The sequence below is a fragment of the Parus major genome, chromosome 12 (genome assembly GCF_001522545.3).
Source record: "Parus major isolate Abel chromosome 12, Parus_major1.1, whole genome shotgun sequence".
In the NCBI taxonomy this organism is placed as follows: Eukaryota; Metazoa; Chordata; class Aves; order Passeriformes; family Paridae; genus Parus; species Parus major.
Genome location: NC_031781.1, coordinates 13,075,550 through 13,093,350, shown reverse-complemented (window position 1 = coordinate 13,093,350; position 17,801 = coordinate 13,075,550). Strand labels below are relative to the sequence as shown.

Genomic DNA, 17,801 nt, shown 5'->3' with positions numbered 1-17,801 from the left:
GTCAAGGTAGGACTGATCTCCTTTCCTCTTTACATAAAACAGACACCGATCAGACTCACATTCTGTTATAGCTGTGCCTCTGATGCATAAGCAGCCTCTGAAGAATTTGTTTCAGAAAACTAGTACCAAGAAAAGCTCTAAATTCTCCTAAAACCTGACAAACCCTGACAGTGATAGGTATAGGCAAACCCTCCTCACTGGAAATGAGGTTCAGATCAAGTCACTGGCCACATTATGATATTAGCATTGTCTACTTTCATTCAAGTATCTTCTGAAATAGCTTCACACCATATTGCAATCTGCAAAGAAAATATTAAACAAACAAAGAATAGTTCAATGTAAAAATATGTATGTGGCTTTTTTACCTTGAAAGAGCATAGTCTGGCTAAAGTCACTACGCATTTCATTTCGGCAAACTGCTTGAACTCTGAACAGATAAAGGATGTCAGGTGAGACATGGCTAATGATGGCCTTCTGTTTAAAAAAAATAGATATTATTCAGTTTTTTACCCCCACAGTACTGTCCAAGATCAGTTTGAAATATATAAAGCATTGTGCTAACACAGAACATTTATGCCACATAAGACAAGCTATAGTTCTACACAGAAATATTCAGTGGTTCCCTGGAGAGGGCAAGGCTGAAGGCTGGAGGGATGCACCCAGACCTGATCTGACCATGAGGAAGAAATGAATGTCCCACATCTGTTCTCATTAGTCTTCACACCTCACTGTCTCTGCTCTCCTCAGAAAAACTTAAAACTCCAGTCATTTGCCTTTACAGCAATTATAGTAAGATTTTTTTAGGTGGAGATCCATGTCCCAAACACAAGATAAGCCCAGAAAAGTCACTGCAGATTCGAACTACTGTGTAGCAAACTGGCTAAGACAATTTGATGCTGGTGTACTATGCAACATGACGGCTGAGCATCCTGGGCTGGGATATCTCTGCTTACTCCTAGATCTGAGAGTGGCCTTAGTCCACAATCACATCAGTTCACAGGAGTAGTTGTATGAGTCACTTGAAATACTTGTGATCTCTATAGCAAAACACTGCCTAGCTCTGATTCAAGATTGGATAGCCCAACTGTATCTGCCAGAGCACTAAAAACAATGTGCATTTTCCTCTGAAAATGGGTTTCCTTCTTCTCTTGTCCCTAAAATAGACTAAGATGTCATTCCTTTCTTAACCCAAAGCTCTGTTGAACAGCACAAGGTCTCACTGCAATTTATTTCCAAGCCATCACTTCATCACATCCCTTGTAATTATTTCTTTTACATAAAACAGGATGCTTTCATGGTGCCCACCTCATTTTTGCTGATTAAGGCTCTCCTCTTTATACCTGATTAAAAAATTTCCCTTAAGAGTGTGAAATTGTGACAAGAGAGAGGTTACAATACATCATAACCTTGGGTGCCTTTCAATGGATTCCTTCCTGATTTCATGAGGCAGATCATTCCCTAATGTGACCCAGATAACAATGTCTAGTGGGGAAATTGGAAATATAAATGGAAATGAAGTAAAAGAAGCTTCATCTAAGGGAATAAGAGAAGTATTATTGTATAACTGATTGAATGGGCCCAGAGGACTTTGTATTTGAAAAAAAAAAAAGGTAACAGTCATTAGGAATAACACTGTGCTGCTGCATTTTTCATGTGCATATACAATTACTGATTTCATTATTCTAGAGGCTTTCTTTGATTAACAATAAATGGAGGCCTTTCAAACCTGAATATGTCACTCTGGTTTTATATGCAGAGAATGTTAAGGACCAGTACAATACTTGCTTCCACTTAGACAAGAATGACAAACAGATGAAATCCTAAATGGAGGAGATAGAGCAGTGTTTCCATCTGTGCTGGAACTGTCTTGCTCTTCTCTCTTTTTCTCACACTGCCAGATGTAGGCAGTGCTTGTGCAGGGCCACTCCAAAATAATCTTCAAGCCCTGACTATGCAACTCCTGCCTCTGGCAGCACTTACTGCCAGAAACTGCTCTGAAGTCCGTAAGGGGCGATGCACAGTGAAAAGCCTGAGCCCAGGAATAGATTTTGGGGGATCGGACTTTTAATGTGAAAATCTGTAAGTTGAATGCAAGCCAAAAGGTATTCAGAGCCTCACCATTTCCCGAGCCAGCTGCCTCTCAGCAACACTACATGAAAAAGTGTCTGCAGATTCAGTCCTTTATGCACTCACATAAACTATAAATTCACACTCCAGCGTTTGGGTAGCCTGTTAGGCAACGTTCAACTAATGCTGAACATTTAAATAGCAATTCATTGTGGGCCAAACATTAGCCTGCCTGTAAGGTAACAACTGCTTTCCTCCTCTTCCTCCCTCTACCAAGAAAGTAACAATAGAAGGATAGCTTGATACATATGTCTGGGGTTGATTGTGTGCTTTTACCAGGTCCTTGTCACTATCCTTGGTGAAAGTCTTCTCCTTTTCATCTTCATTTTTAGTCCAGCTATATGAAATCATGTAGTTCATGATTGGAGGGTGGTAAATGGTTTCTGGTTGGTTCCAGGTTACCAGCAGCGCTGTCCTGTTCACAGGCTGTACTTTCATGTTGACTGGAGGAGTGCTACAAGCTGAAAAACAGAAGGAGAAAAGATGAAGCTCTTCTAAATAACCAAGAGAAAATAAACAGGAAGAACACAGACTCACTTTAAGAGCTAGGTTTTATTTCTTTAATGCCCTGGCCTACAGTAACAGCTTAGACTGCAATCCACTGAGACCAATGGGATTTAATACCACCTGCAGCTGCTTTCTGCTCTCCTGAGTAAAGTGAATGAGAGAATCCATTCTCTGCAGGCAGGTTGCTTAGTTCTCGACTTAATTCTCAGTCCTGACATTTGCACCTACACCTTATCTTGGTGACTTAAGAGCTCTGCACTGGTTCACCAAGAAATACACTGGACCTGATCCACAGCTTCCCTCGTCACCACCCCCCTACTGTTAAGGGGCAACAGGCTCTGCCCGCCCTGGAAAAGAGTTCAAACCTCTGAAAATGTGGCACTATTGGGTCAGTAAAGCTTCTCCTGTTAACTTAGTACATTTTTACCATTATTTGATACTCCTCTTTCTATACATCTTTCTTCAAAGATGCTCAACAGTTTGTCAGTAATGTACCACCAGCACAGGGAAGGGTGGCTCTTTGATGGCCTTGGCCATCTCCTCTGAGCAGGCAGAGGAGCCCCAGGCAGCCCTGCCTTCCTAACCCTGCCTGCAGCATGGAGGCACAAGTCACTTCTCAGCCACGCTTAAATCAGTGGGACATCAGCACAGGGACAGCTTAAGCTCTGGGAAAATCACGGTTTCTGCTTCCAGCAGTACCAAACCCAAAATTCTGCAGGGCAGACCAAGCCCAGGCACAAACACAGCCTCCAGGAGTGGGGTGTCACAGTCCCCTCGCAGCACTGAGAAAACACTTCTCAAGGAGTTGCTATGGAAAGGCTCAGGTGGGGATGCACAACACTAGATGGCACTCACAGGCTGTGGGAAAACTGCATCATCCCCTTCTCAGCTAGAAAGAGTTCGGATTTTTTTCCAAGCTTTAAAAATCACGTCTAAAATACCCAGTTCAGGGCAGATTCTCACATTCTCTTTCTCAGTATAAACCCTGAACCAAGGAAAATCACTTGCAATGATACCTAAATACATGAGCTGTGGCAAAGGAGCTGGTCTCTTCTGCCAGGGAAAGGCAAAGTGTCACCCAGCCCATCAGGCTGATACTGCTTGCAGAATTATTTTTCCCAGTACGACTTTTCCTTTTAAAGCCAACACACTGAGCTTGTTTGCACTCTGCAGGTATGTGACTGCGTGTATATTTGGCCATTATTTCACTTCTAAAGAGTCCTGGCAGCACTGAAGGGGAAATATGTCTATTGCTATGCCTGGACTTGCAGGTTGGCCATGCAGCACTACTGTTACATTACTGAAATAGCTACAGTTCTTAAATAAAAATGATTAAATACTTTAAACACCAGTATTACCAGTACATAGAAAAATACCTGTCAAATGCATTTGTGCAACTATAACCCACATTTTGTAGCTAGCTGAACAAGACAACATGAATTGCAGAAATATGCTTGGGCAGGAAAGATCTTTGATATTTGCTCTTGCCACAAGGGGTGACAATCCTGCAGTTTTGCAGTAGATCCTTCTGCTCAACCCAGAAGGCTGATCCAGTAAAACAAAACCCTACAGTACCTGAAAGCATTGGATAGATGCATGTGAGTTTCTATTTACACTGAGCTGAAGGGATCAAAACAGCATTCTGCTGTCAGTGCCTCAAAGTCAGAAGCCACACCATGGCTTCCCTCTGGCTCCCTCCTGGTCCCCCAAAGCACAGCATGAAGGTGGCCAGGACCTGGGTGAGATAGGACAGCTGAAAGCCATCTCTGTTACCACTATTTACAGAGCTTCCTGATCCTTGGTATGCCTCTCCATGCTCACCTCTTTCCGCTGAGATGGTCAGATCAATTCTCCCTGACATCACTGTTTATTGATAACTGCACCAATAAATCATAACTGCCCTCTTTGACGCCCTTTGTCATCACAGAATTACACTTCAAAATGCCAGGCCAGCCTTTATCGCTCCACCTAATCAAATCCCATCAGAGATAGGAGCCCAGGGTGAAGCACTACCCAGATCTAAAACTCTTACCCAGTCTTTGTCCTCCAGGAGGACATACAGAGATTTATATATTTAAAGTAATCATGCATCAAATTGTTTTAGAAATAATTCAAGCAGGTAACCTTCCTGAGAAATCTACCTTAATTGCACCAGCCCTCTGAATGATGTCTGGGCAGCTGATTTTCACACAAGGACCCCAAGCTACCCCAGGGAGAGGGGGCTGCCATGGCCCCCATTCTGTGCTCTCTGTAGCCAGCCTGGGTGCCATCTGGAGCAGCTCATGCCAGCCAGAGAACTGGGCACTTCCCAACAGGAGACTCACAGGCTCAGAGTCAGAGCACCCTCCCTGACTGCACCCTGAGCCAAGAAGGTCATGAGCACTTTTAATCACCTGAGTGACTCCAATGACTTCACTGAGAACAAGCCTCATTCACTGCCACCTAAAATGAGGCTGAATTTGCAATACTGTGATTCATCAGTAAATATTACAAAATTTTCATGACTTAGTATGACTTGGTTCAATAGTAAATTGAACTCCAAGGCAAAGAGCAGTATCTGAAAAACCTGACGTAATTTAGTATTAACCAACCCTTTTCTGTTCAACCACATTTTTTTTAAACAGCTTATGAATGGGCAAAAGAGAATTTTAATTTTTTTTTATAAAATGAAACATATGGTTTTATTAATTTAATTAAACCTGCTTAGGACACAATGGAATAAAGAAACATTTGATCCAATAATTCAATTTGATGATTTAATTAAAGTGATACATAATAACATAGTGGATGTCTGAAAGGCAAAGAAAAAAAGTACAGTGATTTGACCATCTATAAAACAACTGGCATTTCCCAGAGATCTAATTTTTCTTTCAATACTCTCTGTGCCTTGGATTTTTCAAAGAAGATTAAAAGAATCACAGGCTAAAGGACCTCTACTGATTTTGCAAAATGTGCAGCTGAAGAAGAGACAGAAATACAGGAAGAGGTTGGGACAGAGAAGGGGAAGTTTAATCAGGACACACTAAAGAGAAACACAGGCTTTTACTTTTCTTTTTTTTTTTTTTTTTTAAACAAAACCAGGCTTAATAAGAAAGAAACAAAAAATCAAAAACAAAAAAACACCCCAGCCAGTGAATTCATGATTTCTTGAGGAAAAAAGAAAAGACCCCAAACCAACAACCAGCATTATTCCACACTAAAATAGCATCTCAGCTAAATTTAGAAAAAAAATATTAATGCTTTGTTTAAAATTCAGATCTTAAGGGATATTAAAATATTGTTGGGGCTTTCAGGATGTCTTTCTGTGATGTGTGCAATCCTGAGCAGATACCTGCACAAGTCTGGCAGGACACCAAAGCCACTGTGTCCTGGGCAAGACTTGTGGAGAGAAGAAACCCCCAGCTGGGGCAACCAGGCCACATCTCAGAGGCACTGAACAGGAAAGAGCCTTTGCAGTACCATGGTCATGCCCCACTGCAGGCACAGACATACCCTGGACCTCTTGGAGGGGAAAAAACACCCTCACCTCCCTGTTAGAGATGACCTGAACTGGGAGAACCTGGCAAACAAGCTAGCTCCTGCCTTCTGGAAAAGTCCAGCAGAGGCAGGAGCGTTGTGCAGGTGCCTCTGGAGGAAGCCCCTCTGACCTAACTCAGGCTGCCTCAGTTGCTCTCCCAGCTGCTGGCCATGTGTGGGGCTGCCTAGCAGCTTGATCCAGCCTTTTCTCCGCAGATCAGCCTGCTGGGGAAGGCAGGGGGAATCCAACATCTTGGCCAGCCTCATCTTCCAGGGCTCACTCAAGCCTGGACAAAACCTGTTTGCCACTGGCAGACGAATGCAGCACGCTGATGCAGTCATAAGCACTGGGCAGGCCAGCCATACAGCAGAGAATTATTTTCTTCATGTTAAAAACATTCCAGTGGGCTGGAACAAACAAAATTAATTTAACAACTCTGCATTCATCTCTCCCATAATTTGATTTGTATGTTGTATTTGGCTACGTAACCTCCACGAGGCTTTCCTAACTGAAAGCCTGATAAAGCTTAATCCAAAAGCTCCTGGCAGCTCCATTTCAGTGAGCTGAAAGACAAAAAAAGGGGCTTGTTGCTTTGCAAAAATTAATTGCTGACACTAAGACACACCCATGAATGCAGAAATAGCACGTAAGAGAATATTGCAGCATTTTTTTATTAATATTATTCCTTAAAAGCAGCCTGTATTTCTCTTTCAAGACAAAAATGCAACACCAGCCAAACTTTCTGGGTTTCATCACGCTTTCTGTATATGCTACCTGTGGTTATGAAAAGACCTATTTAGGGAAACTTTGTGAGAGAGCAAGAACTGTATATTCAGCTATGGCTTGTATACTTTCTCCCTGTAAAACAGGTCTTCATATGATGAATCTAGTTGCACTGGGCTCAGCGGGATTTGTAAAATCCTCTAAAAATGTTCTAAGTTAGCTTGTCCATGCATAAAAATGTCACCACTTTAAAGGCAGTTATTTCTAGCTGTGCTATGCCCTCCTTTGAAAAATCCCACTCTCTACCTCCTGCTGAATGTCTCAGCAATGCAAAACTGCTGTTCCTCTCCTTGGTGCTGCGGGATACACGTTGTGTGCTGAAGCCCCGACAATTTTCAGCACAGAAAAGCAACGTGACAGTGAGATCCTGAATCCCTTGTGGTGACATGGGCAGAGATCTTCTAAGGCAATTCATACATGGAAGGGGGAAACATCAGCATCAGGATGTGCCCATAGCATGTTACTGCCTCAGGGCTGCTCAGTGGTAACTAAAGGGCAGGGAACAAGGGTCTGGTCTTGTCTTGCTCTGGGAGGCAGCTCCTGGCTGTAAGGTGAGAGAGGCCTCACTAGTCTGGATATACAGAATGATTCATTCAGTAGGATGAGTGGCAGGGAACAGTGTCTCTCCTTTCAGAGCAGGAGCACAAAGGAAGGTAGATGGGGCATTTCTTAACCCATGCTCAGTAGAAGAGAAACTAAGAGGTCTGTATGGGGGTTTCATGTCGTTCTTCACCATAGGGTTGAAGAAACCAACAAGTTCTTGGGGGAGAGAGGGTGTTCCCTTTCTCCTCTGCCCCAGACCTGGGAAGGAGCTGGAAGGGCCAGTCCTGCAGGACAGACGCACCACTTGCTGCTGTAATGACACCCAACTCAGACACAGGCATCCCAGGTGATTTCAGAGCACCTGAAAGCTGTGATCAGTGCCTGTGCTATTGCCAAAACACTGCACCAAGTCCATTCAGCCCTGTCACCCCCAAGAACCCAAGTGCAGACAAGAGAAAAGCAATGCCACCAACAGAAAATGGAAGAATACTTTCAACTACATCCATACCTACACACACACACACACATTCCTTCTCATTATTAGATCCTCAAAATTCCAAATAAACCCTGAAATGCAAAAATATGGGTTATGCTGCAATGAGAGAACTCAAACTTGCTTCCATTGCCATGGTAAGGGAAGTGATACAGGGGCAGATTCAGCTACATTGAACTGGTGTGACTCAGTGGAGGTGCTCAGGAAGAGACTCAGATCCATAATAAACAAGAGCATGCTTTGGGCTCTCAGATTCAATCCCAGAGTTCAGCAAGGGCTGTGCTCCCAAAGGATAACAAATAAACTATGAAGATCATATGCAGAGACAACAGAGGCTTTAATATATCAGAAAGGGCCAAGAGGCATACTTATAACATTTTCCCCCTTCTTTTACTAAATGTTTGCAGTTTTTTGGCTTTGCTTTAGTGTACATTGTTGACTTCTCAGAGTGCTTATAAATGACATTATTAATACATAAGGGTAATTGCTTTAAAGAGTAGCACACATTTTTCCTTTACCTTTGCCTGCACTTTGCCAGCAGGCACTGGCAGGCTCCGGAGCATGCTGTACACACAAATATTTGTGTTGATCTACTTCAATCCACAGGCAGAATGTAGCTAGGAGACAGACTATTTATCTTCCCTGCTCTTACCTTCCACTATGCTTCAAACAGACAGGGTTGTTTCTTGAGGTGTGAGGGACAGATCCCACGCTTGTTTTACGAGCCCTCATGAGCTAATGGGCACATGGATCCCTGTGACAGAGGGTGTCTGGATGAGCTGGGGTTTGTGCCTCTGTTGCTGGCCCATTTCCCAAAGTGTACACACAACCAGCATTTGGATTAATACCTGTATGGCTTTGTAGCACCTATATTTTCATGGCATCACAGCAACAGATCCTGTTTTACTGAAGGGCATGGACTGTGTGTTTGCACCTGAGTATTTCACATATTTCACAAATCCAGCTTTTTGTTTCTACAGCTGTGGTCTGAGTCCTCAGCAGTGCAGATCAGCCTTGCACCATCAGATGCCATGCTGGGCTAAACTGATATCCAACAAGGACCTGCCCTGCAAGTTTTGTGTTTGTATTGCACACATCCATGTGTGCACACAGAGGGTGACTTGTGTTTCAAATGTACACCTGTGCCCTTATTTACACAGTGTGTTTGTGCCACATGTGTGATCACATTCAGTGCCACAAATGGTATCAATGGGGAGGAAGAAGGATTTCCTGCCAGAAGGACACATATTTGCTATGTTAGCCAAGCTGACCTTTCCAATGTTCTGGTGAGGGCTGTTTGGCCTGGGGAGCACAGGAAGGCTGCACCAATAGGGCTGTAGAGCCTCCCAATACATGCCTGGGGGATGCCCAAAATCAGATTTTTTTAATGAAAGCTTTTCTTTCATAGTTTCTGGAGGCTTTTTCCAGCACAAAGGATGAGCTGCAGGCACTTATGGTTCAAACTAAAATTAGTACTTCTGTGGGCTGAACAACTGGGCCAGCAGGTAGGAAGTGCAGAAAGGAATTCCCTCCAGGTGTAAATGGAATAAATCCTCAAACTCAGCTCCTCCAGCTTTAGTGGCAGCTGTGAACCCAAACCATACCTACACTTTCACACTGAATTCTTCCTGCTCTGTTGGTTTGGACCCTTTATAATCTCTGAAGAAGTCTAAACAGTGACTTAGTGCTTATTAATTCATCTATTGATAAGTTGTTTACTACATTCAGGCCCAGACACATGTACTCCTCACATTACAACCCCACAGAAGTTACAACAGGTGTAAAACAGAACCCTGCAGAACACAGCCACTACAAGGGAAGCACGAGGCCTACGTCAGGTGTAAGTACCACATCTTTTTGCATCTGATTCCCCTCAAAATGGGTCAGTTTTTTAAATGAAAAGTTTTGTGTTCTGCCTGACCTGAAACTCTCTGGAAGGCAGAAGCCTGTCCTTTCCTGCTCTTGCAGGACACTCTCCAAGACAACTGCACACACAAGGACCCAGCCAGTGCTGCACAGCCACACAGGGCTGAGGTGGAAGGGATGAAATATGCAGAAGGAAATATGCAAGAATCCACTGATTTCTGCCTAAAATGTGCATTCAGCAGCCACTTGAGGCTCAAAAGGAGACTCCTGCAGCTGCAGATGAGTACCTTCACTTGGAGAACTGAGGCAGTGGCTGACAGGCAGGACTGTTGTGTAAAGATGCAGAGAAGGCAATGAACAGTCACCACCCTCAAGTGTGACCTTGTGCTCCAAGCCAGGCTGCTACACCAACAGAAGTCCTAATGAGACATGAATTCATTTGCACCACACCTAGTGGGGTGCTGACCTGATTAAAGGGGAATAGATTTGGGAAATGATAATTTCCATAGCAAAATTAAATAAAAGCGAATGGGAAAAGCCCAGTTGTCCAAGGAAATGAGGAAGGAATTGTTAATCCATAAAGAAATCTTCCAAGATTCTTCCAAAGGACAAAAAGAATCAATGCAAATGGAAAACACACTGTAAATTAACTTTAAAAGGTTCTTGTTTATTTCCATTCCTGCTGAGGTATTTAAAGAAAAGAAATAGTTAAATTTTGCTTTAGCCATCCTGAGTTAAATTTTCAATAATGAATCATTTTAAATTTACCTTCACTTTGTTGTTGTTTTGGATATGTTACATGTTACTGCAGAGTATTTTTAGTAATTTAGGTTTGACTAAAGCATAAAAATGACATTCTGCAAGAGTAGGACTTCTCTGCCTAAGATTCCTAGACTCCCAGAGAGAACCTGAGGGCATGAAGAGACTGCAAAGTTGTTTTGAGACAGTATTCATAAAACATGGGCATTTAGAAAGCAAATTACTGGGAGTAATAACAGAGGCTATAAATGAGGCAAATAACTTGTTCTCATTCAGAAACACTGCTGCCATGCTCTAGACTATCTGCCTCGAAGTGTTGATGTCAGTACAATGAATCTCTGGACCTTTGATTGCTGCTGCATGGGAGGTGCACTCCAATGCTGTGCAGAAAGGCAACACCTTTACAGAAGGCTGTATTTACATTTCTGACATCAGGAGCCATGAAATGGTGAATAAGAGCTAAACTGCTCTGCTTGAGCAGTGCAGTACCTTTGGCTGCAGACTGCTGGCTTGAGCCATGCCTCCAGCACAAGGCATGAAGAGAGGAAAATCCAAGTATCTTCTATCCATGTTTTAGTGGCATTAAATTAAAAGGACTTCCAAACTGTGAATTACTACCACATAACAAAAAACAGTAAGGAAAATGATCACCTGTACAGTACTAGAGAAATGTCCCAGCTGTTAATTTTGAGTCCAAAGCTAAGTTATACCGGAGCAAATTTATGACTGCTCATTATTTAACTTAGTCTATGCTTGTAATTACAGATGGTACTCTGAGGTGAAATCCCACTGATGGGAAACAGCATCATTTGAGACTCCAGCAAAGAGTAATCAGACACCTTTGGGAAAGTAATCAGGCATCTGTGAAAGAAAACTCTGATGTCAAGAGCCCCTCACATGGGATGCTTGTTTAAGTGTTGTAAGGCATGCAGCACATTTAATGAGATAGAAAGGTTAAAGGGTTTTTTTGAGTGTTAAAAAAAACATAAAGAAACAACATTTGATGTAATCAGGAGCAAAATAAAATGGGAAAGCATTGTTGCACATTGGGTACTTCCTGAAATGAGGAAATGAAACACCTTTTCCTCCTGAGTTTCCATGCCTACACCTTTACTAAAGCAGGTAATGTTTTGTCAGTACAGCTCTGCTTGATGGGACAACATCATGTGAAAGTAGTAAGGATTCCCTGCAGACCCAGATTCTTGAACTGGATGGACTTTAATGTAAGAATTCTGTTTGTCCCTGGAGAGCAATGTACACTATTAAAGCAATAAATAATTAACAATCCCTCTACCAGAGCTGCTTGAAAGTGGTCCAGGAGCTGCAGGAGCACAATATATGATGTAACAGAGCAACAAAGTCCTGAGCCACAGAGGACAGGCCAGAGAAGAAAGGAGGCAATTTTAACAGAGATTGTCTTGTCCAAAAAGTCACACTGCCACAGTCACTGATAATTACAGTATTTGATGAATGCTTTACAAATACATTCTTGGCTTAGAATGGCTGTACAGAGAACCTCTAATTTTTCAAAACTTTACATAAATTACTATTGCAACATGAGTGAGCCCTCTTGCTAAATGATATCAGCCTGATTTAACAGTATGAGCCACTGCATAGTTTGGATGTCTGAAAGTTTCATCTTAAAAAGTATCACTGTACAAGGGTTTATTATCAACCCACCAGTTGCTACAATTACATAGCTGAACAGTATTTAACCTGGATGGTGTATTTTGGAAATAAGATCTTTAAACATCATCTGTATGGTTTTTTGAAATAGCTCCAGGATCAACTTAAAAATTAAGCTCAGCTCATGAGCTCTGATTCAGCAAAGGTCTTATGCATATGCTTTTATTCCAGGCATACAAGCAGTCCTCAAGAGATCTGTTTTAAATCAGCTTTTGCCAATAGGAGGAAGCAATGAGATAATGGAATAAAGGGAAACTCATCTTGTTAAACTCTAACACAAAAGAAAATCTGGAGTTTTCACTTGTAAATGAAAAATTAGACCTATTTCAAATGAGCTAAAATATTTCACCATCTCGTATTGTGAAGATTGAAAACAATGCCCCTCTCTTCATTGCCTCTTTCGAATTAAAACAAGAGAAGGGAGAGGAGGGTAACTGCAAAGCAAAAGGCTGGTAACATTCATACTGGTTAACAAACTGGATCCAAATGCACTGACCTAAAACAGCCTTTCCCAGAAGACATTTTATTTACCAAATGCCACCACTTTTGGGGCTTTGCTAAGGAAATACACAGAGGACTGGTACAGAGTGACAAAGCTTTCCTCCAGTGTCTCTGCAGGTCACGCTACTGGTCACAGTTCTGAGATCTGAGATAGCTTTGATAGCTGAGAGAGAAGACATTCCTCTTTGGTCCCAAACTGTTCAGGATGGCACATTTGCCAATGGACCGCTGCTTTGTGTTGATCTGAAACTCCCTATTCACCAGGGAATTCTGAAAATTATTCTGAACATTATGCAAATTGTTCTGGGCACATTTTCCTCCAAAATAAGAAAGGCTTACATAATGAATGCTACACTGTTTTCCAGATTAGCAATACTGCCCACAGACTTAATAGAGTGTGACAGAGGAAACAAATTGCAAAAATTCGCACTGACAAACACAGCCAAACTTACCCTGCAGAGCTGAAGACCATCACAAACCATATCACCTTGCAGCAAGTAAAAGACACATTTTCGTGACCATGCCTTTTTCTACAACACACAAATCAGGAACAGGGAGGGCAACAAGAGTCACCATGTGACAGCCATTGGTCACATTGTCTAATGCAATGTGGAAAGCATTGAGGTGCAACCAGGAGGTATGCAGAAGAATCTGCATAAAATAAATTTGTTATGCTAACCTTACACTCTTCTGTACTTGTATGCAAGTCTGTCTGTCTGGAAAGCACTCCATGCACTCGGTTCCTCACTACTTTTGCATGAATGACACTGCATAAAGTGGTACTATATTTACTAGCTGAATAAACAACAGGTTTTGCTTTCACTCAAGTATTATGACTTCAACTCATTTTATTTATATGTCAGTAGTTCAGAATGTGCAGTGGACCAGGCACATCATCACTGTTCACCTTTGTCAAAAAAGAGGCCAGAAACATCCATGTTGTTGTATTTCTGGAACAGCTATATCTCATCCCTGTAACCTTTGGAGGATATACTACAATCATTTTGTGTTAGCAACTCTCTGCCAACCTATTTATCTTAAGTTCATGAAAAAAATGCACCCATTTTCAGTGTCCCCTGGTGTGCACCCAACCCAGAAAGTGACAAGCTAACAGAGCTGGTACAAAACGACCGGCTGCCCAGCCATTAGCCTCCTAGAGCAAAAGCTGAGGGGAGGGAGAAATCACCAACTCCAGCCTCATCCCTGCCATCAGATGCCATGCTGAATGTTGTCAGACCGTGGGAAATGCATGTCCCCCACCTTAGGGTCTCTCTTGCCACAAATTCAAATTCCCAGGCAGGCACAAACACAGAGCATTACCTGAACATGATGGCAGAGGACCCACAGAGAACCTGCTTAGGAAACCAGACCCCAAGAACCAAACCCCATAAACATGGACTGATGGTTGTGCTGGTCCCTTGCTCCTGTAGACTGGCTCACCTCATGATAACTAAGCCACACGTGCTCATTTTTAAAGATCAAAGACATGGTGAATCTTTCTCGTTATTCAAAGTGCTCTTTTGGTTTTGACAGCTGCAAATTTAGGATCAGCCCATTAACTAAACAATCTATTAACTATAGACTTAGTGTTTGTCATGCTCTGACAAAATTGTGTGTTTCAGTTATTTACTGTGGTGGTGAAAATCACCCCAAGATTTTTTATAGTCTTAAAAACAATCCAGTGAGGTGAGAAATATGCAGGCGGTGTGACCAAAGCAGTTAAATCTCCTTGAATGTTATATCAGAGGTACCTTGGCTGCACTCAAAATAAAAACAAGTCAGTTTTGTCACTTTTAACATAATGTAACTCATTAACTTTCATCACTGTTCTGGGTAAATAATATGTACAGAGGATATAACTGAAGAAATTACTGACACATGTTGCTGTTACAACACTGATTGAAAACTACAGGCCAGAGCATCCGAGCGTAGCAGGGTTTCTTCATTCCCAAGATCTCCTTCTCACTTCTGATGTAAATTCTCTGTCCCAAGGCTGCCTTGTACATGAGGTTTGTGTACGTGTATATTATATATATAAATAAGCATGCTCAGAGAATAATGAGCCCTGAGAAATACACTCTCCCAGCACTCTCTTGGGAAGGTGAGGTTGCTGAACGCAGCTGTTTTCATGATTCACATCCTCTAAAATCTGCACTTTCTGTGCTTGGCCAGGTGAAAATGCCAGGTAAAAAAGGAAAGCTTGTAAATCTGCTTAGCTGTTGCCTTCTGGCAGACTGCCCCTCTCTTCTTTACCTCTACTGGTTAAGCAGCAAGCACTTTGGAAGACTGAAGACTGGAAAGTACATGTGATTTCTTCTACCTATAAATAACATCAGTCAATAAAATAAAGGCAAATAAAAGTAGTAAATGATATTTATTTCTAGTCTTATTTTATCCAGAACACATTTCTCTCAGCATTTCTGATGTGCTCTTCTAGCCAGGGCTGGCTGTGCCAGTGCAACAGGAACCTCCCTCCACCCCCCTCCCTCCAGCTCATTATCTGGTGTCTGACAGAAGCAAGCGCCAGCTGCTCTACAAAAAGGCACATGAAACACTTCAGCAAGACATTAGAAAATCACCTGCCTAAAAGGAAGAGATTATTTTCCTCCTGTCACCATTACCAACAGACTGATACAAACGTTGAATTAAAAGGTCGACAGTTCTTCAGAAGTCTTGTTACTGAAGAAATGAAACCCATAACCACGTCTGGATACCCTATTTCCATCCAAACACCCAATGCCTCAGTGCTAAAGGGGCTGAATTTTTACCTCTGACCTCGGCCCTTTGGTTTTCCCTTTTAGTCTGGCATCTCCCCAGCTCTACAGCCAGCTGGCAGAAACAGGGACATTGCCAGTTTGAGATTCATATTCTGTGGCTTTGAGACCCACATATCCTAAGTCTGTATTATCATGGCACCTTGTCACAGCACGTTCTACAGTATTTGCAGCATGAGCAGAATTAGTTAATTTACTGACACATACCAACAAGGAATGCCTGCCCAACCCGCATTATTTCTTTGGTGGCTCACAGCTGTTCTTGACACCATTTGGTGACAAAACAGACAGAGAAAAATCCCGTTAGTGGAGTGTAAAACTCTAAAATATAACCTACCTTTGGAAGCTTCTGTGCCAAGTGGATTTTCCAAGATGTCTGTCATATCTTGGTTCCAAGCATCCTTCACAGCAGACTTGGATACCTTCCTGTTGTTCAGGTTTTGCTGGGGTCGGAAGTTATTCCTCAGGTACTCCACAGACTTGACATGGTCTTGCTGCTCAGTGGTAAAGATGGAGTAAAATGCCTCCAGCTGATCGCAGCCATCATGGCAGGGGAGAGAAGGGACGTTAATTAAAAAAAAAACAATGTGGTGGAATCCGGGTGGCTGATAAGACAGCAAAATGGAAGGAAGTAAAATGTTGATGCCAGGACTGATAAAACCACATGGGAAGTCAGACTGCCCACTGAAATTATTGCCAACCACCTTATCTCAGCACAGGGCTTATCCTGCCCAACATGTGAGAAAACCTTCTAGAACCTGTGCACATCTGTCACTGGCAAAGAAACATTTGCCCTTAAGATCCCTCTTGTGTGTGACACAGCCTTGCCAAACCCTCCTCACGGCTGGCACCGTTTTGTTTCACGTCAGAAAGTGCTTCCAGGCCATTCCACACCAAGAACTTTCTCCTGGATAAGGCAATACTTCCTTATCTCTGAATACCTTACGAAGTTTAGCTGCCAGGCTAAGCTTCACAGACAGCTCATGCAGCACTGTTAGGCACAGCTAGCATATACTCCTCTGGGAATAAGTTTCTTCTGTTGGATTCAGATCTGAGCTATTTATAAGAAAACGTATTAACCTGTAAGAAAGAACTGTAATTGGAAAACTTTTCTGTTACTTTGTATCTTAGTGTTTCTTAGAAAAAAAAAATTCTAGCAAACTAAGGTGAAAATATTTTCAGCTGATGTTTTTCTCCTGGCTATCAAGGTAGGTACAGCATTTACTGTTACCTTGCTATCATTTAGGACAAAAACTAGAATTAGTTATGTTGCTGCTGGCAGGATGGAGCAAGACAGAGCAGAGAAGGAATCAGTCCTGATATTGCTGGACATCACATCAGTTACACATATTGATAGTATGGATTCTGGGAGCACAGAATCTGGCACAGGACTTCAAAAAGGGACTTGAGGAACATCCATAGCTTAATGACAGGTCACTGAAACTTACACACTTTTCATTTAGTGTGTCTGCTCTAAAAGCACTTGAGAAGCATGTGAACCCCAACCCTTAAAACTGGAAGAATTATCATGGCAGCCTCAGTTGATATAGCTGAAAATCAAAGAAGTGTGTAACAGAGCAGTTAAGCATCCTCCACTGACTCATGAGGAACCCACTACCATTATTGAATTTCCCTTCAAACCAGGAATCTGAGTCCTCTTCAGCAGAAGGACAGCAGGGGATGAGCAGGGAGGGGTGACCACCAGTGACCAGTTCCCATTGCAGGCAAGGAGCTCAGGTGCTGCTTCCAGGCTTCCAGCTGCGAACGCTGGGATTTGAATTGTACTTTTTTTTTTCTGCATCTTATATGAATACTTTATTCCCAGGTTCTCAACACTGTTCTGTTTCTGATTCTTTCAAAGAAACATCTTGAAGAATTTCAAAGACCATTTCCTAATTATTAGCAGGGCCCCCTCAAAAGCATAGAAGGATGGCTTAAAAAAGGGTTAAAAGGACTGGCTTACACTTATGCCCTAAAAAAACCAAAACACAACAGATGATCCTGCTACACCCTTCTACAGAAGCACATATCAAAACTCTTGTGCTTATTTACATACCTTTGGCACTTCATGCACTGGAAGCAGTTTTGATGAAGCCAGCTAACAGGGCTTAAGGTGACTTTATAAAAGCACAAGAACTTGGGTAGTAACTCCTTCTCTGAAGTCAAGTCTCTGGGATTAGACATCTATGACATTAATTGAATTTTTAAACTTTGAGAGGGAACTTTTAAAATATTTTCTTCTGCC

The 17,801-nt window shown here is 42.3% G+C and overlaps 1 protein-coding gene across 1 annotated transcript in view; it reads right to left on the bottom strand.

Moving 5' to 3' along the window:
* Nucleotides 1–17,801, bottom strand: part of PTPRG (protein tyrosine phosphatase receptor type G) — a gene marked incomplete at its 5' end in the record, with an annotated part of 303,590 nt that overhangs the window by 77,581 nt on the left and 208,208 nt on the right. The window contains 3 exons of the mRNA XM_033517345.1: nt 366–474; nt 2,404–2,588; nt 15,894–16,086. Coding sequence (XP_033373236.1) covers nt 366–474; nt 2,404–2,588; nt 15,894–16,086 — 487 coding nt within the window. The remainder of the gene's footprint in view (nt 1–365; nt 475–2,403; nt 2,589–15,893; nt 16,087–17,801) is intronic.